The 25,934-nt window shown below is 51.8% G+C and overlaps 9 protein-coding genes across 9 annotated transcripts; 3 read left to right on the plus strand and 6 right to left on the minus strand.

Annotated features, from left to right (window-relative positions):
* Positions 1 to 4,224: 4,224 nt before the first annotated feature.
* On the minus strand, positions 4,225 to 5,127 carry ACET3X_004035 (uncharacterized protein). Its single transcript, XM_069450196.1, has 2 exons — positions 4,728 to 5,127; positions 4,225 to 4,631 (listed from the first exon to the last, which is right to left on the minus strand). The coding sequence occupies exons 1-2, from the start codon at positions 4,960 to 4,962 to the stop codon at positions 4,357 to 4,359; spliced, it is 510 nt and encodes a 169-aa protein (XP_069308013.1). The 5' UTR covers positions 4,963 to 5,127; the 3' UTR covers positions 4,225 to 4,356.
* A 795-nt stretch (positions 5,128 to 5,922) lies between these two features.
* On the minus strand, positions 5,923 to 9,549 carry ACET3X_004036 (uncharacterized protein; the record flags this gene model as incomplete). The annotated part of the gene is made up of 6 exons (XM_069450197.1): positions 5,923 to 6,071; positions 6,119 to 6,346; positions 6,397 to 6,654; positions 6,704 to 7,010; positions 7,065 to 8,803; positions 8,913 to 9,549. The coding sequence occupies 6 exons, from the start codon at positions 9,547 to 9,549 to the stop codon at positions 5,923 to 5,925; spliced, it is 3,318 nt and encodes a 1,105-aa protein (XP_069308014.1).
* Positions 9,550 to 12,039: 2,490 nt separating this feature from the next.
* ACET3X_004037 (uncharacterized protein) lies at positions 12,040 to 13,385 on the minus strand (the record flags this gene model as incomplete). Its single annotated transcript, XM_069450198.1, has 3 exons — positions 12,040 to 12,312; positions 12,543 to 13,158; positions 13,312 to 13,385. 3 exons carry the CDS (start codon positions 13,383 to 13,385, stop codon positions 12,040 to 12,042), a joined length of 963 nt encoding a protein of 320 aa, XP_069308015.1.
* Positions 13,386 to 13,556: 171 nt separating this feature from the next.
* Positions 13,557 to 14,412, plus strand: ACET3X_004038 (uncharacterized protein; the record flags this gene model as incomplete). Its single annotated transcript, XM_069450199.1, has 4 exons — positions 13,557 to 13,710; positions 13,763 to 13,889; positions 14,082 to 14,260; positions 14,309 to 14,412. The coding sequence occupies exons 1-4, from the start codon at positions 13,632 to 13,634 to the stop codon at positions 14,410 to 14,412; spliced, it is 489 nt and encodes a 162-aa protein (XP_069308016.1). The 5' UTR covers positions 13,557 to 13,631.
* Positions 14,413 to 14,573: 161 nt separating this feature from the next.
* On the minus strand, positions 14,574 to 16,498 carry ACET3X_004039 (uncharacterized protein; the record flags this gene model as incomplete). Its single annotated transcript, XM_069450200.1, has 7 exons — positions 16,150 to 16,498; positions 16,011 to 16,092; positions 15,603 to 15,955; positions 15,318 to 15,553; positions 15,057 to 15,270; positions 14,824 to 15,009; positions 14,574 to 14,771 (listed from the first exon to the last, which is right to left on the minus strand). Exons 3-7 carry the CDS (start codon positions 15,918 to 15,920, stop codon positions 14,574 to 14,576), a joined length of 1,152 nt encoding a protein of 383 aa, XP_069308017.1. The 5' UTR covers positions 15,921 to 15,955; positions 16,011 to 16,092; positions 16,150 to 16,498.
* Positions 16,499 to 16,690: 192 nt separating this feature from the next.
* On the plus strand, positions 16,691 to 17,192 carry ACET3X_004040 (ribosomal protein P1; the record flags this gene model as incomplete). The annotated part of the gene is made up of 4 exons (XM_069450201.1): positions 16,691 to 16,759; positions 16,815 to 16,892; positions 16,949 to 17,090; positions 17,146 to 17,192. The coding sequence occupies 4 exons, from the start codon at positions 16,691 to 16,693 to the stop codon at positions 17,190 to 17,192; spliced, it is 336 nt and encodes a 111-aa protein (XP_069308018.1).
* Positions 17,193 to 18,894: 1,702 nt separating this feature from the next.
* Positions 18,895 to 20,338, minus strand: ACET3X_004041 (uncharacterized protein; the record flags this gene model as incomplete). Its single annotated transcript, XM_069450202.1, has 8 exons — positions 18,895 to 19,022; positions 19,073 to 19,184; positions 19,237 to 19,382; positions 19,434 to 19,619; positions 19,671 to 19,889; positions 19,946 to 20,019; positions 20,068 to 20,102; positions 20,162 to 20,338. The coding sequence occupies 8 exons, from the start codon at positions 20,336 to 20,338 to the stop codon at positions 18,895 to 18,897; spliced, it is 1,077 nt and encodes a 358-aa protein (XP_069308019.1).
* A 951-nt stretch (positions 20,339 to 21,289) lies between these two features.
* On the minus strand, positions 21,290 to 21,778 carry ACET3X_004042 (uncharacterized protein; the record flags this gene model as incomplete). Its single annotated transcript, XM_069450203.1, has 2 exons — positions 21,290 to 21,607; positions 21,662 to 21,778. The coding sequence occupies 2 exons, from the start codon at positions 21,776 to 21,778 to the stop codon at positions 21,290 to 21,292; spliced, it is 435 nt and encodes a 144-aa protein (XP_069308020.1).
* Positions 21,779 to 22,560: 782 nt separating this feature from the next.
* On the plus strand, positions 22,561 to 24,128 carry ACET3X_004043 (uncharacterized protein; the record flags this gene model as incomplete). The annotated part of the gene is made up of 2 exons (XM_069450205.1): positions 22,561 to 23,913; positions 24,084 to 24,128. 2 exons carry the CDS (start codon positions 22,561 to 22,563, stop codon positions 24,126 to 24,128), a joined length of 1,398 nt encoding a protein of 465 aa, XP_069308021.1.
* Positions 24,129 to 25,934: the final 1,806 nt, after the last annotated feature.

The raw sequence follows: 25,934 nt of genomic DNA on the forward strand, positions 1-25,934 counted from the left end.
TTCAGAAGTCGATTGAAGAATGAATAGTTCGTATGATTGCTCTTTTGATTGACTCATTGGACGCGTGAGTCGAGTCTACGAGTTAATACGATAAGCTACGCGTGAGGTTTTACAATTACGACTTCACGGCCAGCGGTTTCTCCAGTGGTATGGCTAGCGACATGCTTTCCCCGTGCGACTGTGGTTGGTGCAGGATGACGTAATTTTGATCGCTTCAATCATCTCGTGTATCGCGTTAGTATCGATATTCCAACACCCACATTTACGAACAAACCATGCATGAACACCATTTTCTTATTTATACGTATTACAGAAACCGACAAAGATATTATGAGCTTCAAAACCCTAACGACTCGGGCACCTTCATGAACGTTCGACACGTCTGACATACTTGATATTGGAATCCGTGGTGGGCTTCATATTGGGCAAGTTCGTGCATGAGAGAGAAGTTACCAGCAGCAGCAGAGGCTTCATACACTCTCGCACACAAGTATTTCAACTGATTAATTGCACAAGAAATACAGTACTATGCTGAGAACCACAGTATCATAATAACCTAGACGAACCCAGCGAAACAACAATAAAGCTATGTAATCCACCGTTCCCTAAAGCGCAACCCAAAGATCATCGCTATACAATAGGCCTCTACCAGAAGACCCAAAGGCAACTCTACTCATTCAATATCTAAATCCCTGAGCTGCGTTCAACGCGCTTCGTCGATTCGGCGACCGGCCTATGTTGCGTTGATATTTGAATTCTGATTCAGCGTAGAGGTTGCATACTCACTCTCGCTGCTTCCTCTAGCCAAGGGCGACTTCTGAAAGCGCATCGTGAAGACGACAACGCCTTCGCATTCTAAGAACAATCCTCGTGGCAGTGCCTGTAGCCAGGGCTTAATGAGAGTCCACACTCTACCTTTTCGGGTTCGGTTCGGACCTAGACAAGCTTGGGTGGGTGTCGTGAACCTTCAGCTGCCAACCATACATGGCGGTCAGCGCTTTCAAGAGATGGAGGAGCCGGGGACCTTCAGGCATGAGCCAGCGGTGGCGTTCAGCATTGTCGAGAAGAGGCGTTCAGGCGTAGCTCGGTACGCTCTTGATGAATGCGACTGACTCAGCGTCGAGTTTCCGTCTCTGGTTGCTGAAAGAGTCAAGGTACTCATACTCTATCTCGAACAGAGAGTTGGGTGAAAGATTGATATAGCACCGCTTTTTGAGCGGGAGACCCAAGGCCATTCTGGCTATTGGGTTGGTCGATGCTGTTATCATACTTTTGTCGTTCTCGCACAGCATGAAGAAACGTCGCTGATGCTCAGGTTTCTTTGCTTCGACTGATTCGCCCCCGAAGCTGGTGAACTGCCGGAAAGTGACGATGCGTTTGCTGCGATATCTTCTCTTCCCAAGAACAACAAGAGGATGGTCTTCGAACTTGCTCTGGTTCGGGTGTTTTCTGATGATGGAGGATGATGGGATTGGCGTGGGCGGCAGATATAGGATGTCTCCATCCTCTAATTTGTCAAACGGCGGTAGTCCTACCTTGTGTCGAGGTGGTGGCTCATTACGCCGGTCTGGTGAAGAGGAAGAGGATGATGAAGAGGAGGTTCGTCTTCGCCAAGTCGATGGTGGTGATGTTGGCGTCGTAGGTCGGGCAGTGGGAGGAGAAGGAGATGGAGAAGTGTCAGGAGAGACCTTTGGCGGCTGTCTCCATTCTGCCATCACTCTTGAAGAGTATACCATGATGACGGTGGTATAGATTGTGTTGATGGGCTTTGATAGGATATACCAAAGCTGTGAAGCGATGGTAGAATGATGGGTCCTGGAAGGCAGATCTCAGAAGACTGTACATTTGGTGATGGGGAAGATGCAAAGAGAGGAAGATGAGAGGCAGACATTTTAAAGGATGAATCCTCGTCGACCAGAGTCCAAGGAGTTCTGCCGCAACAAATGGTATGTGTTTCTATTGGAGACGATTATGTGGTACTTACCACCCACATTACAACTCCCTCGGAGCACATCTTCGACCGGAGAGCCATGTGAGGTCGCGGTACCGTTAGATACATGGCGACAGCGCACACAACTGTGCTAGTCGAGCGTATCGGCAGACTTTGTCGACGGTAGGCAGAAGCCATTGGCTATCTCAAAGAACAACACCAGTGGTGACGGTTGGTTGGCGTAGGATACGCCCCACTGCGTCGACCGCGAATACCCCAATAGTTGAGCATATTACAGCAAGAGGGTGACGTTGCAGAGCTTGACCAGCGAGGGGATTGGGACGCTGAGAAGATATTTGTAATGGTGGAGCTGGTATTGAAGCGATTGGACTGATTGTTTCGTCACAGAAAACTAGCAACAAGACAGCAGAGAGGATAGAACTTGACTAACACCATCCATCAGTTCCTGCCATGGATAGTGGATCATCACTTCTTGCGAAACGATAAAGGAACCACAAACATGAAGAAGGTGTGGTAAGAGATACCAGCTAGCACAAATCGCGACCACCGAAAGAAGAAACTCCATAGGTCCCAGAGTTGATGGCCAGTAAAGACGAGATGCTCGAAGGCATAGTTAGCATATAGCGGGATAGACCCACTTGTGCAACTACAGTCACTTTGTGAGTGGCTGATACTTCCGAAGGCAGCTTCCAAAAATAACTTCCACTTCTCTCGTAGTACCATCCCACAACTAGTCCGAAAATCACGTGGTAATCTCTCAAGTAACTCTTATGCGTTACTAAAGGCTCTAAGGATAATTTTTCACATCTGACCGCAGTTGCAACTCGTGAACAAGAGCTGGGGACATTATGCTTGGTTGCACAGACGAGCAACACTTGTACTTCTTCGGAACGTCTACTGCGGCGACCACATACAGCACTCAGCTAGGTTTTTTTCGTGCAAAGCTAAAGTTGGTGTTGATTTTGAATTAACCGAGTGTTGGGTAGAGACGCAGATGTTTCGCTCCCTTGCTTTGTGTTTCTATTCTCATCTCTCTAGCCTTAGGAAATAGAGAACTAAGAATCGCTTTGCTAAGAGAGATTTACAACTAGTCGCGACCACAAGCGTTGTATATCCGTAATAAGTCAAAGACAATACACGCAGACAACGATAGACTCTTGTCTACTAATAGACGCACGCGATAGTAACTACATTTTCAAATCGCATTACTATATAGTTGTTGACTACAGATTCCTAACCTGTGACAGACGTAGTAATAACCGCAAAATGAATATTAAGATAACGTATAGGTATCAAAACAGAGAAGCAAAAACACCAAAGCAAAGAGGCCAACTCCACTCTGGTGTACAAATCATCGTCAAGACGCAAAAAAATCAAGGATAGTGACAAGAGTGGGATCTACTGTGTGTTAGTAGTTGTCACAACAGAGTACTGTGCAGTTGAACGTACTCGAACCCACGCAGATTTCTCTACTAGCACCTGAAGCTAGCGCCTTAGACCGCTCGGCCATCTTGAAATCCAGTTAGTACACATGTTGCAAACCAGTTGGGATGACTGGGAATACGAACCTTGCCTGGATGTGTTGTATGACTAAGCCGCAAAAATCAAAATATATGTCGACTGTGAAAACGACAGTTTACGAAATTGGGGGCATGGAGTAACTGCATCGTCTCTCTCAAAGGCGCGGGTACTGTGGTGCAAAGAATGACTGTACAAAAAGGTGGGGGTGCAGGGGTAAGCGGCACGATAGAGCGAATACGTTTGCGGTAGCTACGCGAACCTGTCATCCAACCACGTACTATTGCACAACGCATTTGTCTCTTTAGGCTGGTTCCAGAACCCGATAGAAATGCATTGCTGATGCTAAGCTACTGCCTGCGATCCAACACATATGGCAGGGTGAGGTAACGTGTACCACTACGGACAGTTGCGGAAATTGCCTTGGGACTGGATTTTCCAAGTACTCAGAAACCGGTCCTTTACACGGATGCCGCCTAGAGGTAGGTATCGCGTAATTGATCACAGTGGTCTAGAGTCGTTGCTAGATTCGGCGCTTTCAAAGGATAATTGTAAGGGAATCTGGCGATGCATGGCTTTAATGTAACTCTGTCGCCAAATTGGCGGAAGCCCCGAACATGAGCTGGTCCCTTCGTGCTGATATACGAAAAAGATCGGAAACAGAAAAGTTAGCCGATCCATCTAGCGTCGAGGGCAAGCTCTGAAACAGGAGCAGAGCACCGGTGATCGACTTCGAACGCAAGGAAACGGTATAATGCTCTTCAAGTCTATGCAATTACGCCTACAAATACCCAAATGCAATCTACAACCACGTGCATCTTGTCTGTGCCGCACTTCCCCACTATTGCCCATCCATCTTTTGGTGTAATTGGCCATCACTTTCCGATTTACAAAACAGCGACCATCAGTCCGGCAACAACAGCGGCAAGACCAAACTCGACTTTGCCAGCGGCACCAGTGGCCTCTGGTAGGCCAGCAGAGCCAGTCGCACTGCCAGCCATGGGCTTGGGTCCGCCAGTGGCAACAGGAACAGTGCTGTTTCCGTTTCCGTGTCCGCTCGAGCCGGTAGGATAGAGAGCGACGAGTGTAGAGCCTGAGGTGCCGGTGGGCTTGTGGGAGGAACCGGTAGCGGTCTTTGAGCCAGAGGCAGAGATGGCAGTTGCTATTACACATTCTGTTAGCCTGCATTTGTCCAGCGAGTCCAAATCCTCGGCCCGAATCATTGAAGCTGGTGTTTACCGCAACAGGGAACACTTACCAATGTCGACGTCCGCATCGTTGCAAATTTCCGCGATCGCAGCCATAGCGTCCTTAGCATCGTCACCGCAGATTTCCGCTACCTTCTCGCTCAGGTTCCTGGACTTGCAGACGGCCTTAATGTCAGACGGGTCTTCATATTGGTTGACAGCGCCAAGGAGACAGCTAGGGGGGCTGGCCATGGCGAATTGAGCGAGCGCAAAGAAAGTCGCGGCGAAGACGGTACGTCCGAGCATATTAGCGGTTGAAGTAGGGGTTCTGGTGGGTATGAAGGGTTGATGTTGATTCGAGGCGTTGTAGAGACGGTGGATCGGTATTAACGATAGTGTAGTCTAAAGAGTGACTGTAGGAGATGAATTTCAAAAGAGCGAATGGACAACGAGGACGGTTGGTGGAGAGAAAGAGAGGAGAGAGTGGAAGAGATGCCTGAGTCTCGACCTGATCCTCAAGGGGGCTCGGCTCACACGGACGCTCGCCAAGCCAATGTGACGCTTAGTTAGTGGGGTCACGCGAATATGGCTAGTCAGGAACAACAAGCTTAGAAACACGTGCATGATTGGACGGGTTCCTGCAGTTTCCGTAAGTGCTTCAAACGTGGTGCGCGTTGCTTGGCGCCGTGTGGGTTGTATGGGACTGCTCAAAGGGGTGACTTGAAATCAACATTTTCACAAGGCAATCGATGCGAATAGTCAGGCTCTGTTCCGTACATCAATTCGCTCATCTGATGCTTGGCACGATAATATACAAAAGAAGCTCGCCACTGCCTAGCCTATGCTACACGAAGATATTAATCTGGGACGAGTGAGTGCAGAAAACGCATTACAAAGATATACCCGCGGACCGACCAAATACTTCTTTTGCATCGCCCAGGATGCAGGCGAGAAACAACTGGCACCGTGGAGTCGAAATCTAAACTGGGTCTGCGCAAAAGCACTTCCAAACCACCCCATGTAATGCAAGATGGTTTCAGAGATGGCGTTTAATTCTTCCATCAGATATCCAATCTGAGAAACAAGCACCGGCCCGCGGACTGTCATGGTCCACTCGCAATGCCATGATGCGCCAAGAACTCCGTCGCTAGGTATGATGAATGCGATACAGTAATGAGACAGAAAGATGAGAGTCTGCGACGAGAGAGAGAGAGGCATGGAGGTCGGGTTCGTCGTTATAGAGAGCGTAAGGGTTTGGTGTCGAGATCATGAGGTATGGATTTGTGGTGGGCTTTCGCCGTTTGGTCCAAGCATGGACGGGATGGGCTTACGGCGGGCCTTGCCTTGAGGGAAGCGTGGCACACCTTGAATGACACGAGGCTCTTTCATAAGCGTAGGATCGAGTTTCGCGGGGACTGTGATCTTGTTAGCATTGTCAGCCTAAGGGATACGTGCAACGTACTTCGGCTGATCACAGAACGATAATCGCCTGGGAAACGCGAATTTGGCGGAGTTGCGGACGCGGTGCGCCATAGGTGATCCGTTGTGTCGGACAAAAAGTCCACCTTCGATTTGTAGAAGAATGATGACTTTCCGCGGTTCCGCTTTGCTAAGATGACTTCATCAAATAGTTTGATGGTGGGGTCGTCTGCAGATTTGCTCTCGCGTTCGTGGATGAACTCGTTGAAAGCTAATGCATGTTAGCATGTACTAAAGTGAGAATGAGGCGACAACACGTACCTTGCGTTTGCTGTAGCGTTGTGATATACTGTACGTTTTCCGCCGGCAAACTCTTCACGAATTCGTCCATCTTGAATTGATATGTCATACCAGACTTCTTCCGTTCGCCAGTAGCTGGTAGCAGATAACGCCGGTAGGTGTAGAACAAGCTAGCGAAGCAGCGCACGAAAGACGCACGCACTTGGTCAGGTCTGAAGGCCGTCGGGCAGACGATGCAGATCATATCCACGCATCTGCCATGTGCGTATGTGCTACAACCTTCATGACGTTAGTAAAGCAAGTCGCACTAAGCGAATCCGAAACTTACCAGTACAACGATAGAGGCCATCATCAGATTTTTCTTCGCATATCGAGCAAACAGCTTTGTCCTCGTGTGGCCTCCACTGCAGACAATGGCCCTCTTGCCATTGCATTGTTGCAGTGTTCCGTACTTGTTGCATAGCCATACCAGGCATAATCGTCGAAGCGGCCAATGTTGACTGAGCATACACGGAAGGCGCATACGAAGACCCCGCCTTGTATTCATGACTCAAAGACGATGTCGATGCGCTCGGCGCATGGCCAAGGAACGGCTGAGAGGGGCGCCGGATTTGGGGTACACGTTCGAAACCAAACTAGCCACGTTAGTCCATAGACTACCACAATGAAGGGTGTAAAGCTAAACTTACCGAGGAACTTCGCCGACTTGAAGTCTCAAAATGGGCGGATCGCTTCTCGCGCAGATTAGCTTGGAGAGCATAACCAGAGTCGCTCCGCGATATGGGGGTACTGGGCATGGGTGGGAAAACCGTCGAGACCGGCGAGACCTTCGGCGAAGGCGGCGATTGGTACGTCTTTATGGTGGTAGCTGTGGATGGACGGTCATTGCCGCGGCTCGATGCACTTGACTGCAGGAATGCGTTGTAAATCAAAGGTCTGGAACTAGGCGATCCGACCACAGTTCCAAAAGACGTGGAATTTAGGCCGACGTAGTTCTGAATGGTCGAAGGGTGTGCTCTGTATGAGAAGACACCAGGATTCTCAGAGGCGAACGTATCGTACGGGAAAGCTTCTACAGCATAAGCCGGCGGTCCAGTAGGCACGCCGTATCGTATATGATGTGGCGCGGATTGCTGAAGTAGAGACATGAGCTTCCGTCGCTGTTGGCGTGGCAGCGATGGTGGTGGTGGGCCGTTGGAGACTATTGAATCGGCATCCAGATCGACAAGAACATAGTCGTCGTCAGGGTAATCGGCGGGCTCATAACGTCGCTCGATTCCCACAATGTAAGGGCATGGCGCCTCTATAGTCTGTACCAGACGGGCAGGCAGAACGGGAATGAAGACACCAGCCCATTGGAAAGGGTACAGTAGGTTGGTTATCGCCATACTAGCCAGATGTAACATGGCCGTGTGAGAGGAAAGGAGAATGATTCTTGCTTCCGAAAGCACATACTCAAACAAGGTAATAATGTTGGGTATGGACATGCATCGGAAGAGAGCATAAATGTCAATGTTTCGGGAGCCAGGGAGCTCGTTGACTGCCTCCTTTCGAGCGTACATGCGAAGCTCACGAACTGCCAGTTCGACTTGCGTAATGGAGGTGATCGGACTAAGAGCCTCTGCACACAGATTGACGACATATCGCTCAAGCGGCTGCCACATGCCTACTCGCGGCGAGCTGGCGGGGACTCTGAGAATGGCACCAGTAGTCATTGGCACAACGACGGCCTTTAGCCACTCCTTCCAGAAGGGCGTTAGACTTGCATCCCGACCCATGACACCATAAGCACGGGGGATCCAGAGTCCGGTGTCTCCGTCGGTAAGACCCTCAATCTTGGATGCTGCGCCGTGCCTCACTGGGCGAAGTAGATCGGTCATCAACTGGATTTTTTCTTCTACAGCGCCAATCTGGTCATCCAGATCTTCACGCTCGTCAGAGTCAGGAGCCACAGATGGAAGCTTGGTCAGGAGTTGGGATAGTTTTGCACGTTCCAATGCCAGACGTTCGCCCAAGCTGCTTGCCAATTCGCGCTCTTCTGGGTTCATGTGCAAGTTTCGCCATTCTTCACATTGGCGCTCGAGACCCTCTGCAGCCGTGGCGTTCAGTGGCAGCCAGACGATGATGCAGATGCCATAGAGCTTGGAGCCGTCTCCGTTGGTCATGGCAAATCCGTGCCATTGGCTCTTTGGTCGCTCGTCAGATGAGACGACACTAACATCGTTGGGAAATGCAAACATGGGCACGTAGTCAGGGAATGGGTTCCGCCTCTTGAGTTCCTCGACCATGTTCCGTGGCGGATAACGATCTAGCAGCACAGGCTCGTAGCGGCGCAGAAGAGGGTGCATGTCTGGGTCGGGTTGGAAGGGCTGTGGTGCTGGTATGACAGAGTTGTAGCCGGACATGCGCTTCGACGTCCGAATTGAGGCTGTATGCACGTTAGCGGAGGCTTGACGAAAAAGCAAACAACCCATGTCCGGACCAAGGGCCAGGCCTGCAAAGATGCTGGTTGGGCGTAATTGTAGAGGGCGACTTACACTGTCTCGCTGTTGACGATTGTCGCTTCAGGCTGCTCTGCATGGTGGAGATGCGGCGACGGATGCTTCCAACGCCAGACCTGAGATTGCCAACGCCGTCGTCATTGTTGGCTTGTGACACGCGCTGCGGTCTGGGACGCGGCCTTGTGGGGGTGGAGCGGGCCTGTTGCGCAACACCGGCAGTGAACTGAATTTCCTCGAGGAAGGTATCCCGCTCGGAAGCGAACTTGCGCAGTGCAATGTCGAATTCCTGGTCGCTGAGGCCGGAGCCGCCAAGCTGCACGCCCTTGATGGTAGCACTGCTGCGATTGCTTGCAGTCTGTTTGGGATCGGGGCCAAGGCCGACGATTGTGCCATTGGACTGGCGGTTTTCGCTGAATCGGTTCGCGGACCTCCGTCGAGTGGTGTCGGCATTGGACAGGCCGTCCTGGGAAGTCGGGCGGATCGAATCTGTCTCGAGGGCGCGGTCTTCCTCAATGGTCTCGTCGACGGGGGGTTGGGCGAGCGGGGAGGTGACTATGCCATTGTTGTGGGTGCGCTCGTCGTAGACCTGCGACGACTCGATGCCGGATATGAAGAAATAGTCGGCGAGCGGCGTGGACGACTGGTCGGCCGTGGACGAGGGAGCGGGCGCCATGTTATGTCGTGGGCATGGGATATCCAAAAAAAAGATGGGCGTGAGAGGGGGGCGGGAGGAGGAGGATTAGAGAGCGTCGTGGGGTGGGGTGCGCGGTCGCGGCGTGTAGGACGTCGAGTCGGCGTGTGTCTCTAGGTCATTGGGGATTGGACGCCAGCTCCAACGGTTGTTTGTGATGGGGCAGCGCAAGGCTTATGCACGGCAAAAGGCAGAGCGTGTGCGACGGTGACTGCGAAGGCGGTTGCACGGGCGGCGGCCTGGCAGCGAAACGAGCGGGGAGCTTGACCGGAAGCTGCGAGTGGACAGAGTGGCGGCGAGGTGGTGTCGCAGACGGTCTTGTATAGCGGACTGTTGCTTGTTTGCGGGCGAAAAAGAGTGAATGGGGAGAGGGTTGGCGGAGAAGGGTTCGGTGCACATTGCGCTCGGCCACAGGCCATTCAAAAGGACAGGCTCCGGCCTGTTCGAGCAAACTAACCCACATGCACCCTCGTCGCAGGGCTCCCACCCGCTGGCGCTCTTATCGCTCGCAGCAGACCGTCTAGCGCTCAACAGCTCCCGCGTCGACTGCCCCTCGGCCTGGACCCGACTGCTGCACCGCGCGCAACAAGCTCCAATGTCAGCGCTGCCGGCGGAGACGCGAGACTGGCCATGCAAGGCACCCGCGCCCACCAAAGTGTATCTGCGCCCAGCGTTCGGCCTCCAATGTCGCCATCCGTGGTACAGTACACAGTCTCGCCGTCGCGCGCCGTGGATGCGACATGGGCGTGCTGCATCCAGCACAGGCGTCGCCGTCGCTGTGCCGTCGTCCCATGTTCGCCCTGCTAGACCCTGTCCTCGGAAAGCACGACCAGGGGGCGCCGTATGGATTGGGAAGGCACCGCCTGGGGCCTTTCCGCTTTGGGACTGCGCGCGATTGGCAGAGGGCTGAAGTGGACATGACAGCATTGCGCGTTCAGGGGTCGTCAGATGGCTGCTGCCCACCAACACGACGGTTATTCGGCCACAAACACTGGTGGTGTGCGTCCAATTTGCATCCGTTTCACCTTCAGCGTACAGCACGCGTGCACCGCATCGCCCATAGCCCAGGAATAGGGGGGCGTGTATGCTGTGTACCGTATACCATCCCACACTGTGGTTCAGTGCTTGCACATCTTCAACCTCCGAAACAAAGAAATTCAATGGCCCCACAACCACCTGCAAACGACCGAACATCTCTCTACACGCCCGCAGCACCATACACTGTAGCGGTCAACACCATACTGCCCTTCTCACTGCAAACTCTCAGTCGTACAATCCCCCACCTCGCCATGCATGCATGTGCATAGCTGCGGTGCGCCAGCCCGGCATCGTATGCTCTGACCACCATCTAAACCGTTGCCGTTTCAACTCTGCTTGCCAGACTATGCAGAACGGTGCATGTCCTCCTGCGGGATATGGTGCCGCATCTGTCTTGATTTCGGTCTTCAAGCTGCGCATCCGCCCGGCCAGAGACACCTGTGGGATATGCACATGTCGATCCCGCTGTGGACAGCCGATTCCGACACAAAGTCCCCATCCGTCGCCGTTTGTGCGCGCGCGTTTAATCTGACAGCTGCAGCCACTTCGAAAATGTCTGCCAGTGCTCTCACAACCTTCGTATCTCACAATTGAATGCATACTTTGTGGCGTGGTGATCAAACAGATCAAGAGCCCACATTTGACCGAGATAAGATGACACCTCTGCAATCGCCCGACCCTCGAGCAGTTCGTCAGATTGTCATGTCCAGTTCCCGTGTCCGCCAACTCCTCGTGCCAGGATTAGTGACAGCGTCTGGGGTACCCTGCTCGCTCTCTCTCTCTCTGTGCCGTGCGTCACCAGATTCTCATGTTGACGATTCCCTATCAATCTCATCGGAATTTGTCAGAGATGATCGCTTTGCCGTTCAACTGTTTATTGGGCTACAAGTCAACGCTGCAAGTCCAAAGTTGCTTTCTGAGGAGAATTGTTTCCGTGGTTCTGAAGGAATCGGTGGCTTGATCTTCGACGCTGGCCTTACTTTTTCCCATGCTTCGTCTGTCGATCGTTCAGGGGATCTTCTTCCTCCGCATTCCGGCTGTCTAACTCGAAATACCAGTGTGCTGTGTAACATCATTGTGGAGTAGGATTGATATTACAATTTACCAACAAAACCCTCGCAGATCCCTACACATCTGCGTCGGACAAGTATATAGCCGGTGGCAGAAGAATATGCTGTGGTACGCATACAAATATAGTCCAAAGTGTGCTTTTCAGTGTTCGGCCCTGTAGGCTGGACCACTAGACTCATGTTGACATGACGCACGGAGCAGGTTCCAAATGCCCAGGTGGCTTCAGCAGGTGCAGGGCTGGATCAATACTGCCAGACCAAGCGCTTGGAACTGCAGGTACCGGCGCCAAAACCTTCGGCCGGAGATATACAATCTCTAGTGACGATGCATGGGACCATGCAAACTTTATTAGAGAGGACTCCCTCAGCGTCGAGCCGTAAGCCATCCAGTACTGAGAGAGCCTCTGTCGCCCAACGCACTTCGCCATTGGATAGCAAGTTGGCCCAACACTCTCTTGTTGTCTTCCGTAATGGACCCTGCCAGCTCTTCCTTGTCATCGCTAGATTGGTGATCAAGAAGAAAAGCCACCTGCACTACGTCCTGTGGACTCAGTATCGGCGCACTGGGACCTGAAGGTTGCACGTCCCAGTTGAGCGATGTCGATCTAAGAGGTGGTTTTGTGTTCATGCTGACTGCCTATTGGGAGTCAGTGGTGGTTTGATGCCTATTAGGGCTATGGCTGTTGCGGTAGGCTATCTCAAGCAGCGAAATAGCGCCGGATCTACACCACTGCCGGATCGGACTTTGCGATCGAGCTAGTGATCGAGCCGTAATCCTCAAGCCAAAGCCACACGGCCTGACTCGGTGTTTGGAATAAATGAATAGACCAGAACATGAATCGTGATATATTGAATACGCTGACGTACCTCTAAACAAACTGCAGCTTCCCCCATGTTCTCTAATTGCGCTTCCAGGAGGTATCGCGAATATCCGTTCTTAAGACCCATCTCCCCGGCCTTTGTGCGGACGCTCAGTAATTGTTGGGCCACAAACTGATACAATTTGCGGAAAGTTCGTACTCTTCCGGATGCTGCTCTTCCTTCTCCTAGTGCGGTCTCTGTGTACGTGACAGTGACGGCAAGGACATGGTTACCCTCTTCCTTGAGTTCAAATCTTAGGATACGTTGTAGCGATCCCGCTGGTTCCGGGGAAGCGTTTTCTGTTTCTCCTTGCAAGCCAGACAGATCCAAAGGTGAGCCTGTAGGGTTCGAGGGCGTCTGCATATCGCCTTGTATCCGCACACCACTAATCGCTTTTGTGTTGTCCGCTGGATCGAGCTCGTTGTTCGCGCATAGTGTACAGGAAAAGGTTTCGCCAACATAGGCGCTCCCGAATGCCTCAGGAAGATTCAATATAGGACTCAGGACGAATTGGTCGTTTGCGTCATTCGGCGTGGGATACGCCAGCGAGGCTTTGGGAGATATGCCTAGACTTTTAGAGTTCGGGAGAGGGTGCTGCACCGCAAGGGACGGGCGAGACAAACTGTTCACATTGTCAGTTTGCCAGCTGTGTGTTTGAACGATAGTCGTAGCATGCGATGAGGTAGACGAGTTCAACCTCCGTGTAACATGATGCGAAGATCGGTTTCGTCATGGACTCATGTGTCCGAGCTGTGCTAGACGCTCGGTAACATACCGCAGAACTTTCAGGCTGACCGAGTGCGCCGTCTTGAGGGAGTCTCCCATTCCCTGCGCCCGCTGCTGAGCCATATCGATGGCCGTCGTGTTGCAAGGACTTGTGACGAAAGCGGCCAGCGTGAGCGGAAGCTTGAGTGGGGCGCAAACCGCCCCTCGGCCCAGGCCTTCGGACCGCGGAATTAGTGCGTTAGCAAAATTTTGTGATTCGACTACCGAGAGTGATGTCGTGGGAATCAAAATATGTCGAGCCGATTACTTTTGTGTACACTTGGATCCATTTCCATCGCTTTGTGACGTATCAAGATTGTTCTAGTCATCATGGGTGTCACAGAAACACCAGACGACATACCACTTCAACGATATCCGTATTTGGTTATCAAGGTTAATACGCCCAAAGGTCCGTTCTCTTAGACGTCCCGTCGGTTGTAAATAACTCACACTGTATACAGGTCGTGGTGTGTTCGCTACCAAGGATATACCAGCGCAGACAGTCATAGACATATGCCCGGTATTGATTTTAGGAATAGAAGAAAACAAAAAGCACATAGAAAACACATCGCTTTATCATTACACCTAGTATGTCGTCTCCCGTTGCAAGCTGTGTCTTTTCCCACAGACATACATACACTCGGGTTTCCCAGCCTTTCTATTCGCGACTGTGGACCGTTGCACTAGTCGCGTCCTGACAACATTGATGCGACTGACCAATGCATATACGGGGAATGGGATTGGAGATATTGCAAGTATAGAGAACCTGACTCATCCCAGTAATTGGCCAATCATAGACAAAGATGGCAATAGCAAAGTCGCCCAGGCCGTCATATTCGGACTGGGAAGCATGTTCAACCACTCTACCCAAGAACAAAATGTGGGATGGATGCGAGATGCTCAACGCGGAATGATTACATACCGAGCACTGAGAGACATTCCCGCAGGCGAAGAGCTTTGTAGGCGAAAGAGTTGAAATTGATAAACGAATACACTGACCAATGCAGGCATATCATACGGAAGCCATCTGACGTTCACAGACGCAGATGCTACTCCTCCAACGCCACCGGAAGACGAAATTGAACAGCTTCGAATGATTGAGCCATATTAAGTAATCGTTGAAAGTACAGACAGTACAGAGTTTGCAGTCTTGTTTACCGCAGTGCAAGACGCCTACCGGAAAAAGACAGAAGATTTGGAGATACGGGTGCTTAGTGCGAGGCTGATCATGTACGCCAACATGTATAGTGCCGTTGGAAAGACGAGGACAGATCATGTACCGAGGGGCTCGGGCTTTTCTGTCGATGGTGTGGCCTCAGCCGAGCTGTTGTTGTCTTCGGCGTCGTTCCTCAGGTCATATGCGAGCTCGAAACACTCCTCCAGAAGTTGCGTTACTCGACCTTGGCCATCGGGTATCTCATCACCCACCATGAACTTGCCGTCTACCCGCATGTTGTCGATGGAATTTAACTATAGCTGAGTCAGTAGGCATGACAGAATATCGATGACGTGGTGCACGAGCCTTCATGCTGTAGGGATATAGCTCCCTTGGTGAGGATACACCTCCCAACTTCTTGACTTCAAGCAAGCATTTTCGCAGTGTAGTCAGCTGGTTGTAAATCGGCAGTAGAGCCTCGGATACAGGCTCAGACGTCAAGAGTAGTTGGTAGATGAGAGCATAGCTCTTCCGGAGAAGGTACAGCAATGTCTGTAACATGTCAGTATGTCTTCACGCCTAGATCTATGAATACATACTCTCTGTTCGTAGATCTCCGCTGGCCGTCCCAACGCATCGACAAAGTTACCATCAACTCGGGCTTCGTCTATACGGTCAAGCTGTCGCTGAAAGTCCCAGAGATCCGTCTCACGGAGAGACCATGCCTGTGTCAGGGTGAGCTTTTCGAGCTTGTTTCGTATTGAGAGAAGTTTGTCGTAGGTCTCCTTGAAAGCGGGCGCAATACGTCCTTGCCTATCCGTGCGTTAGCTGGGTTTGTAGAGGGCATGAATGGCACCAACTTTTGCTTGATCAACGTGACCCATAGCAGATTGCGCCGCAACAGTGTGCCGATGAGTGTCTTGGCGTCTGGCGCTGGCTCAGGGTGTTCGTTGGTGAGTTGCATCTTGTCAACCATTTCGGCTAGCTTCTCCTCTGTAGTCCCTTCTGTCTCATATGCACGAATGCCACACTCTTTTAATTCCTCGTCAAGCTTGTTGAGCTCCTCTGAATACTCCTCAACTTCATCATGTGGGAACTAGGTTCTTAGTCAGCATGCATGTAGAAATTGCCATGACGTTACCAACCTTGGATCTTGCGTTGCAGCCGCAAAGTGATCTTAGTATTGAGACCAGCTTCTCCCACTTTGGTGTCAGCTCGGGTGTGAGCTCGGACAAGTTGAGCTTCAGTTCTGCTAGTGTCTCTTCGCAAACCTTGATACGGGCGTCAAGAAGGGTTAGTAGGTGAGGGCTGTATTCTTCTCGACCCCTCTCAACATAGCGTCGGCAATCTTGTAGGTTCTTGTCGAGCGCTTCCAGGTCCTTTTGCGAGTAGAAGGTCGCTTCTTTGAGATGATCCAATAGGCGCTGCTTGATGTCAGGAATGCACGTGCAGGACTCTGACATGCATAGATACCTTGATGGTTGAGATGTATGAGTATCTTAGTAACAATGTCAGCTAGGCCGTAGAAACACATGACATGAGTGCACACTAACACTGCCGGTGGCTCGTGGTTCTTCCCGACGGTCAGATAGGCAAGTGAGATGAGCTGAAAGCAGTCGTCGAGCATGTAATCAACTATGCGACCATGTCAGTAACAGCAACCTCCATCGGGCAGGTGGCAACGTGACATGCCTTTGTTCTGCTCCAGACGTTTGGTTTCCCGTATCTCATTGAGAATCATGACCTGCTCGATGACTTGGTCGTACAGTTTCAAGACATCTTGGCTCTTGACGTAAGTTGACCGATCACGCTTCAATAGCTCAAGCTCCGTCCGTATAGACTGCAGCTTGTCGAGGATGGGCTGCTCTTTCGGATCCAGCGGGATCCGTGGGAGTGGGGAGTCGGTCATCGTATGCTGCAGACGCGGATCGGCGACGAATGGGGAGATATTTTGGTGGGGTTGAGGCTAATCCAAACAGTGGTGAAAGCTGCAACTCTGCGGTTATGCGAAACCTCGAAGTGGCCGGTCGGGAAGCCAAGATGCAGCTGATAGCGGGGAAGGTGCTCGGACGTCACCGAGGGGCAACTGCAAGACCGCGCTAGCGCCCAAACAAGCTAGACGTTGCTAAGCGAAAGGCACGGTTAGCGCCTTCCACACCATCAATTCAATTCAGCAGCCGCCGAAACACTCAACATCTCGACTCACGACAATATCACGATCACAACCGTCGCAATGTCTACCTCCGAGCTCGCCACCTCTTACGCCGCTCTCATCCTCGCTGATGACGGTGTCGACATCACTGTACGACTCCCGAGGTGCAATTCGCAGTCGCGGACATGATGGCTAATCTGAACAGGCCGACAAGCTCCAGTCTCTCATCAAGGCCGCAAAGATCGAGGAGGTCGAGCCCATCTGGACGACCCTGTTCGCCAAGGTGCGCATACACGAATACGCTGGAACTCCGAACACGAGAAATTGATGTGTGAATAGGCTCTCGAGGGCAAGGATGTCAAGGACCTGCTACTGAACGTCGGCTCAGGCGGCGGTGCTGCCCCAGCTGCCGGAGGCGCTGCCCCTGCTGCTGGCGGTGCTGCCGAGGCCGCACCAGCTGCCGAGGAGAAGAAGGAGGAGGGTACGTCTACCACATACTTGTCGTCCGACATGCAACGGAGACTAACACACAACAGAGAAGGAGGAGTCAGACGAGGACATGGGCTTCGGTCTCTTCGACTAAACGTCTCGTTTCCCTTCCTTTCTTCGACATTTGCCTTTCTCGGGGTTGCAAAACGGATTCATCAGCGGGCATATTCCCATTGCTGGGGTGGGACAGTCACAACTATTCGGTGACACGACTTGCATACGGGCCCTCCCGGAAGAACAAAGACGGCGTCATGAGATATGTTAGGTCGGCAGGTCAATGAATACTTCGAAAAGTGCAAAGAATGGACACATGATGTGATGTCGCGGAACAGAATAATTTCGGCTGCGACAACATTTCGAGAGTGTTGATCCATCAGTACATGGCCTCGGACCAGAAACATTGTGCATGTGATGCGTCGATACTACTCTATATCAGATGACTCACTTACGTTTCTCAATTCCAATATGTAGGCCTAGGAATGCCATTGATAGTTTTGCTTACCGTCCTCAGTGCACCATGGTGCAAGGCCTAGCACTGCACTCGCGTGCACACATGGCTGCCGCTTGGGTTTCATATATGCCCATCCTGGACTCCGATGTTGCCATGTATCATCGCCGTTGCCTGTACTGAGAACAGGACAACAGTGAAGGTTGCGCTGTCTTTGGTATGTGTTTATAGCTCTACTTCAGTGTACGTCTTGAGAGGTTTTTAGTTGGTAATATTAACAACACCCACAACCAGGTGAGATGGCGGTCGTTAATGGTACGGGAACGAGCAATATGGGGTTACTGGTAATGGTCGGAAGCTGACAATTGTTCCTTCTCGAGCTACACGTGAGGGAAGAGGTCAGATCAGATAGACAGTGGGACAATTATTCTGTCAGCTCCCACGTCCTTTGTGGAGCAGAGAAGATCATGCGTTGTCGTGGTGCACGACATGATACACATAGGTACCCACGAAGATGAAAGCTGCAATGAATGCTATCTGCAGATAGAACTGCTCTATCTATCTTTCTGCTTGAGTACCCACCTACACTGTAAGCCATGCTCTTGCCCAAGCGTTCTATGAGACAAAAGCCCCAGGCTAGCCTGTATGCGGCATATCCAACAGGAGAAGAAGCTACCTAGGTAACCGTACTTGTCGCAGTTGACGAAGATCAGACGAAGACGAGGCTCAATGTACATTGTTCGTTGCTCGCCGAGCATCCTATCATTCCACGAAAGCATCAAGTGACCTATAGAAAGAGGCAGAGGAGAGTTTTGTCACTTTGAAAAATGATAAAATCCATGTCTATAAGCATCTCCGGGTGCGAGAATGACTCCTGGAGGCCCGTAGCTCATAGCTCCATAGTCACCATCCTTGTTGACTAGATGCACTTGCAAATGATACCCAAAAAAAGGTGCAGCATGAGGTGGCTGCCTGACAATGAACTCTTCCATATACAGAGAGGCTCAAAATGCATGGATCAAAGCTCTCGTCTGTGGGGACCGCGTACTGAAGAAAAACTGCGGTACTACCATGGCTGTGCTAATGAAGAAGAAGGAAAACAGCATCACTGTGTCAGTGTTATCATGAGCAGGGGGATCAAGACATGTACACTAGGTCGGTGGGGATGATAGAGACCGATATCAAGGTAAGGCGCAGAATATGTGTGCCATGTTCAATGCTATGCTCATCGGTGATGTACTCAGATCCAGGATAGTTCACGTATCCGCTTCGATACAAAGCAAAATATACGCCTACTCGATGCCCCTATGCAGATACAGAAATATGAAATGTGTGAATGTCGACTCGCTCACAAGTCGTTCGCGCGAAGAAGCTCCTCGTCGTAAGACATGCCGTTGATGCGCTTCTTGGTGAATTCGAATGCAGTAAAGAAAATCGCGTTGACTATGCAGGAGCGAGACATGGAAACACCGAGACCTAAGTCAAGTTAGTGTTAAGTCCCTGAGATTATGAAAAGATATCCTCACCCCGATACATCCGACGACTAAAGAAATGGATCTTCGGGCGCGTTGCCTTGTCCTTGCCTCCCACGAGACAGTTTCGCTGGTAGATACTCTTCGCTGTATCTATTGGAAAGATCTATCAGGCTTGTTAGTACATCGAGAATGAACGGTAGAATTCAAGACCGTACGCATGCCCAGCTCACGAGTCCACAGAGTCCGCCAGCTACAACTACAGCCAATGGATGTGTTGGTGAAGTGCCGCGCGCGTTCGCCAAGACTTGTTTAACACTTTCGTATGTTACAAAGTAGATGCCGGTGCCGATGGAATCTCGGACTATATTTCATCAGCACTTTTGTGGTTTCTCAATGGTTGCGGCTCACTTACGTAAATGCAAGTGGAATCCAGAGTATAGTCCTGTCCAACCCCGATGTTTGACCAGATTTTGCGCCGTCTTCCAGGTCCCCAAATTCTGGTAGCTCTTGCGTACCGCTTCGTTCTTGCCGCCGCCGTCGCTGCGTTCAGCCATCAGTACGGAAATTTGGGCGCTCAGTTTCGTCAGTTCGAAAGGGCCTGGGGAAGATTAGCCATCGACCCGTGTGAAAAGCCACAGATATCTCCTACATGCAATGACTGTGATGGCGGCGCCAGCATTAACGCCTGCCAAGCCAAAGCAAGCAATGGTCGAAAACGTAGGCCACGCATCCCGGGTATTCGCAACCACAAGCGGCGAAGTTCCGGTGGTCTGGTAAATCCAGTTATCGAGCGCGTACTTGGATCGTTGATAGATGGAGAATGACACGGTGCGGACGAGGGTTATGCTTGCGAGAGGAGACCAGACACCTATGACGCGTACATTAGCATGTGATGGATGCGCGGTTGTGGAGGGCGAGGCGTACCGCGGTAGAAGCCGTGAAAGCCCTCGGTCTTGTAGGTGTGGCGAACGCAGTCGGCAAAAGAGTTGAACTTGTAGCTATGCAATGTCAGCCGTGGTGTAGGCAATATTGGGCGTCTGGCGTACGCTTGTAATCGGGTCTTGACCGAGTCCAGAGGGTACTGGAAGCTATCAGCAATGGCGACATGGACATGGTAGGACTGGACACAGGCCCACGTACGGCGGCAAATGTAGATAGCAGACTGCTGGAGCTTGCAGCGACCTCGGTGCGGTACTTCTTGGTCCATCGCTTTGCCTGCTCGCTGCGCAGGACGGCTCTTGAGACGTCGGTCAGATCTCTGGGCCTGTTTGGAATGTCCTGTTGTACATTTGGCCTCCCCTCCTGCTGCTTAGGCATACTGGCTATCGCTAGCTGTGGAAGACGCTGCAGTCTTCCTACGGCAATCGCGATCGGGCCAGCAGCCGGGCAAGCTCCATGAAGGCCGTGGCGATGTCGGGCTCGACGGATGCAACAAGTGTGCGCGATTGACGTCGAGTCCGGAGGTTTGGCGAGGAGCGCAAGGTCGGGCGACAATGGCTGGCGTTGGCGAATGTGTATGGATGCGGAGAGTCGTGGTGGAATGGTGGGGTTAAGCTCACGCTTTGTGCAACTCGCGCCTCCGAAACAGTCTAACGGCCACGGAAGGATGAAGCCATTGGCTGCAGGGGGGAGGGGGAGGGAACGATCGACGCAACGAGCTGCACTTGAATTTGACTCTACGTGCCTCCATGTCCCTTCTCACCCAGCACGCGGCAGTCGATCAGCGTCTTCACACACCAGCACATGACTTTGCTGTCGAATCGTGCATCCCACCACTCGCCCACAGCTCGTGCTATGGCGCACCTGGGGAAGCTACCACAGCTGCATGCGGGGTTTGCTCACATGTGAAGCTTAACATCATCCATGTCTGTCGCGTCGGCAAATCACAGCCCATCTATATGGCAGCTACGGGGCACTTGGCCCAGGCCTGTCTCGTCATGCATCATGTCAACGACGACATGTTGTTTTGTCATGGCCTTCACTGTCCGAGATCAAACAGACTGAGAGTTCAAGCTGGCACAGAGAGCGTGTGACGCGAGGCTACCGGCCGCGGACCAAACAGGCATCTTCTTTGTGGTGGTTAACAGTCTTCCAGCCCAATCCTACATACTAGCCTTGGCCCCGAGGAAGCGACCGTCTTCATAGACTTGGAAATCTCGCGTGATGATTTCATTTCCTGCTAAGTAATTTTTGTGCGTGCCTTGCTTCACACCGCGAACTGCTATGACACTGCCAGCACATATGTCGTCTTGCCAGACTTTTCAAATATCAGTCCTTCTTCCCCATAATCTTCCTCAACTCGGCATCGTTGTCGGACCTTTCAACTGGCGCCTTTTGCTTCTCGTCGACCTTCTGCTGTTTCTTCTTGCGCATGTCTCCCATAAGCGCTTCGCTAAACGTTCCTCTATCATCATCTAACCTCTCTATCTGACCGTGACGCCTCATGCTCTCCTTGTGCCAGCTAATCTGCCCGCCATCTGCTTCTCGGTGTCTTTTGGCATTCAGTTTGGCAGCTCGTATCGAGGTTCGGGCGTATACGAAGAGAATGCCAGCCATCGTGAGGGCTGCAAGGGGTGCCATGATGGTCTGGGAGACATTAGCTGATGTCAACACTGACAAGCTCGGAAACACGTTTCGTACACGGCCGTTGATGATACCTCGGCCCCTCGTAAGGCGCGCTGCTGCATTTGCCGAAGTTGGCTTGGAGGTTTCGCTCATGCCATCGGCAGCCTTGGGCATGGAAAGTCTGCCACCCATAATGAAGGTGGCTAAAGTTGGCAGTCTCAAGGTCGGTGGTGGGGATGGTGTGATGTTCTTTGGTGATTGCCGAGTCTGCTTGGGGATTCAGGATCCGGGAAATTTTGCACTGCTGTCATGTGCTGGCATGTTTCCCAACCAGCATCCGTCAAGACCCAATTCACTGGACTGACATACAGTTGCTTGCGTGATAGAGTCGTGTGTCGCAGGTGGGCGCCCGGGCGAGGTCTAGAAGCCGTGAGGTAATCGACCAAGTAGCTATCACAAGCGGTTAGCGCGAGAGCACCTCCGACAGGTCCGCAAACCGAGGTCGCGTCATCGCTGGCTGCTTCACTAACCGCAAAATCTTATTTCAGATATTACCAAGCGGCATACGTCGGTCATCCAGAAGGCATTGCGTGACAATTGCAGGCCCCTGTTCGACCTTCCATTGCTTCTATTTGGAAACGTCTGGCTTGTACAGCAAGCAGCCTTACTGCATACTGCACCTGCACAGTTGGATTACCAAGATCGTCCCATCCAGTCTTTGACTCTAGTAGTAGATTCGGAGCCTAGGTGCTCTGACGTATTCTATAAGTATCCGCCGTTGTCGCGCTGCATACTTAATGCAAAGAACAGCAACCTTTAGACTGCGAGCTCTATCGACGAGTCTTCGTACCATTACCCCTCCATCTGCAGGACGAGCCTCTCTACTCCGACCGCACTTCCGCCCATCACAAACCGCAGTGGCATCCGCACGTCTGTCAAACCTCTCGTCTCATTTCTCTACATCGGGCATCAATATGTCGTCGCAAACCAAGGAATGCGATTACCTGGTGATTGGGATTGGTAGTGGAGGCATCGCCTCCGGCCGACGAGCTGCCAAACACGGCGCAAAAGTCATCGCAATCGAATCGTCAAGATACGGCGGCACATGTGTAAATGTCGGGTGCGTGCCGAAGAAAGTTACCTGGAACGCGGCCGCCATTGCCGAGACCTTCAAAGATGCGAAGGCGTATGGCTTCAAGGTTGGCGGGGTCCCCGACTTTGACTGGCCCTACTTCAAGAAGAAGCGGGACGATTACGTCAAGCGACTGAACGGCATCTACGAGAACAACCTGAACAAGGATGCGATTGAACACCTCAGAGGTCGGGCCAAGTTCGTCGCCAAGGACGAGGTTGAGGTTGCGCTCCATGACGGTGGCTCTCAGCGCATCAAAGCAAAGCACATCCTCATCGCGACCGGTGGAAGGCCGAAGCTACCCGATATCCCTGGAAAGGAACTCTGCATTAGCAGCGATGGATTCTTCGACCTCGAGAAGCAGCCCAAGAGCATCGCGACCAGCGGCGCAGGATACATTGGTGTTGAGATGACTGGCATGCTTCATGCGCTCGGCTCGAAAACACACTTCTTCATCCGTGGCGACAAGCTCCTCCGAACATTCGACCCCATGATCCAAGACACTGTAACCCAGGAGTACGAACGTCAAGGTATCAACCTATACAAGGGTACCCAAATTACCAAAGTAGAGGATATCGGCAACGGCATGAAGCGTGTGACCTATCAGAACACCGAGACAAAGAATGAGTCAACCGTCGAGGTTGAGGAGGTGCTGTTTGCGACTGGCCGCGACCCCGAAATCGAGGATCTCAAGATCAAGGACTTTGGCATCAAGCTCAACGACAAGAACCACATCGTGACCGACGAGTACCAAAACACATCTATCCCCAACATTTACGCTATCGGTGATGTCTGTGATCGAGGCTTCGAACTTACTCCGGTTGCCATCGCTGCAGGACGACGACTCTCAGACCGTCTATTCAACAACCAACCCACAGCTCGCCTTGTATATGAAAACATCCCCTCCGTTGTTTTCGCCCATCCAGAGATCGGATCTATCGGTCTAACTGAGCCCGAGGCCCGCGAGAAATACGGCGACAAGATCAAGATCTACAAGACTGAGTTCAAAGCCATGTACTTCGCCATGATGGACCCGGAAGAGAAGCAGCCCACTGCATACAAGATCATCTGCGCGGGTGAGAACGAAAAGGTCGTCGGCCTGCACATCCTAGGCCAAGGAAGCAGTGAGATCCTGCAAGGATTCGGAGTGGCGATCAAGATGGGTGCCACTAAGAAGGACTTCGACAACTGTGTGGTAAGTACCCTCCCAGCCTTCCTATCCCGTTGTGCCGTGCGTCCGTGGATGCATATGCGGCAGTGCTTCGGTTATCGACTGCTGCAGCAGCCACGTTTGTTTGGGGAAGCAACAGCATTTGGCATTAGGCGTTTGATGACATGGATGCTAACATGCGTTTCTCTTCACAGGCCATCCACCCCGTATCCGCCGAGGAACTCGTCACCATGACTTAGACTGAGTGGCATCTCGCGCACTTGCCCGACTCGTGATGGTGTTTAGATTAGGAGAGATAGACTATACTGGCAAAGATTAGAGCAATGACAGTAATCATCGTTTATGGCTGTGCCTGTTCATGCTCATGCGTATGCTTTCAGACATCTTCTTCACGAGAGAAGCTTATGTTCGACCACTGCGCCACACGATCGTAACGCAATACATCCCGTCATACATTACGACACATGCAGTCACATTTCAGCTCCATCCCTCGGGGCTCAATGACCCCTCCGACAATAACCCTGCAGCTCCAAGGTCTTGGAGCAGAGCTTATTACCCCGCCGTTCCGAACAATACCCATCCTCTAGGCACAGAATACCGGTACGCACCTGCCCTACTAGCATAGAAAGGGTCTGACCGCCGATGTCCAACTAATCCATGTACGATACGACATCTGTTGATCCGGGGTTTTAGCTGGAAAAAACAGCGAAAGGGCTCTACTGCACGTCTGCTTGGTTACTGTAGCCGGCGGCTTTGCGACGACTTGTTTGACCGACGCCTGTTGTAATGTACATGCAGGGCATTTCAGGGTATGATTGGGTTTACTCTAGGGTCTCGTCTCTCCCGAGGTCGCTCTTGGTATATGGTACTGACATGGTAAATGTGAGATTCCGATTCATGTGGCTTGGACGCTCGTTACGTGTACCTGTGTGTCTACACGTGCATGTACTCCGGACTTTGAGTATGTGTGGGTGCGTCAGAATGAGCTAAAACGGGCAAAAGGCATTGTACTGACTGCGACTACATGTCGTCGTATCGCTTACCGAGAGATTGGGAGAAGGGGTGATCATAGTCGATCGCAATATTGTTTGCGTACCTCCTATGGTGAGCGATGAGCATAATAATAAGATGTGATATAGGTTAGGTTCTCGCTGTCCAGTGTGCGCGTTCCTGGGTACTGGGTGTTGATTGTGCCGCTTGTATTTCGACATCACCACTTCCAGGCCGTAGCCTGCTGTGCGGGGATGGCGATGAGATGGATAAAGTAAAGGGGTATGCTACTGGCTAACGTATTGCTTGATTGGCTGTCTTTCATCATGCAAGTCTGCCAATACTCATCACACGCTCATTTCCCATCATATTTGCCGCCCACGCCGCCTTGCCTGCCCTGCATTGGCCAGAAAGAACCAACGGGTCCTCCCCGCGTTCGCTTGGAGTATTTTGCGGGGTGGCTGCCAGTTCATCATCTAATATGTTATGCAGTCTTCACGTGCATTACCACCGGCACCAGCTGGACCCACAAGCGTAACCTATCGCAATCTGAGTTGCTACCGAGCCCTGCACACCCTTCTAAGCATAAAATGGATCTCGTCTTGTGATCGAGAACGAGCTTCGCTCATGTTCCAACATAATCATTATTGTTGTTCGTTAATGGACCCTGCAGTAAATGTCGATATGCCACAAAACGGAGAATCTCTGTCCCACCACTTAGAGTTCTGCCGAAAACCTGGTCCCTGGCTATTCTCTTGTGTGGCGTGAACACCTTTCTACAAACCCATGCCGGCTGGCGTTCGTGGCTTCCAGAAGTTCGTTGTCGGTGACGACGATGAACCACACCTAAAACGTTATTTCTCTTCGGCGCGCGATTTAGGGCAACGGAGGCGCGTTCTCCGCGTTAACGTCAAGAAGGATTCGATGCTCCTCGGATTCGCTCGCTGTTTCTCTCCACATTTGCGCACACACCGTTGCAAGCCACGGTGTGGAGACTCCGTCGTTGCTGTGCTGTAGTGCGGCGGAGGGGGGGCGGCAATACAGTGATGACCTGC

The sequence above is a fragment of the Alternaria dauci genome, chromosome 3 (genome assembly GCF_042100115.1).
Source record: "Alternaria dauci strain A2016 chromosome 3, whole genome shotgun sequence".
NCBI classification, from domain to species: domain Eukaryota; kingdom Fungi; phylum Ascomycota; class Dothideomycetes; order Pleosporales; family Pleosporaceae; genus Alternaria; species Alternaria dauci.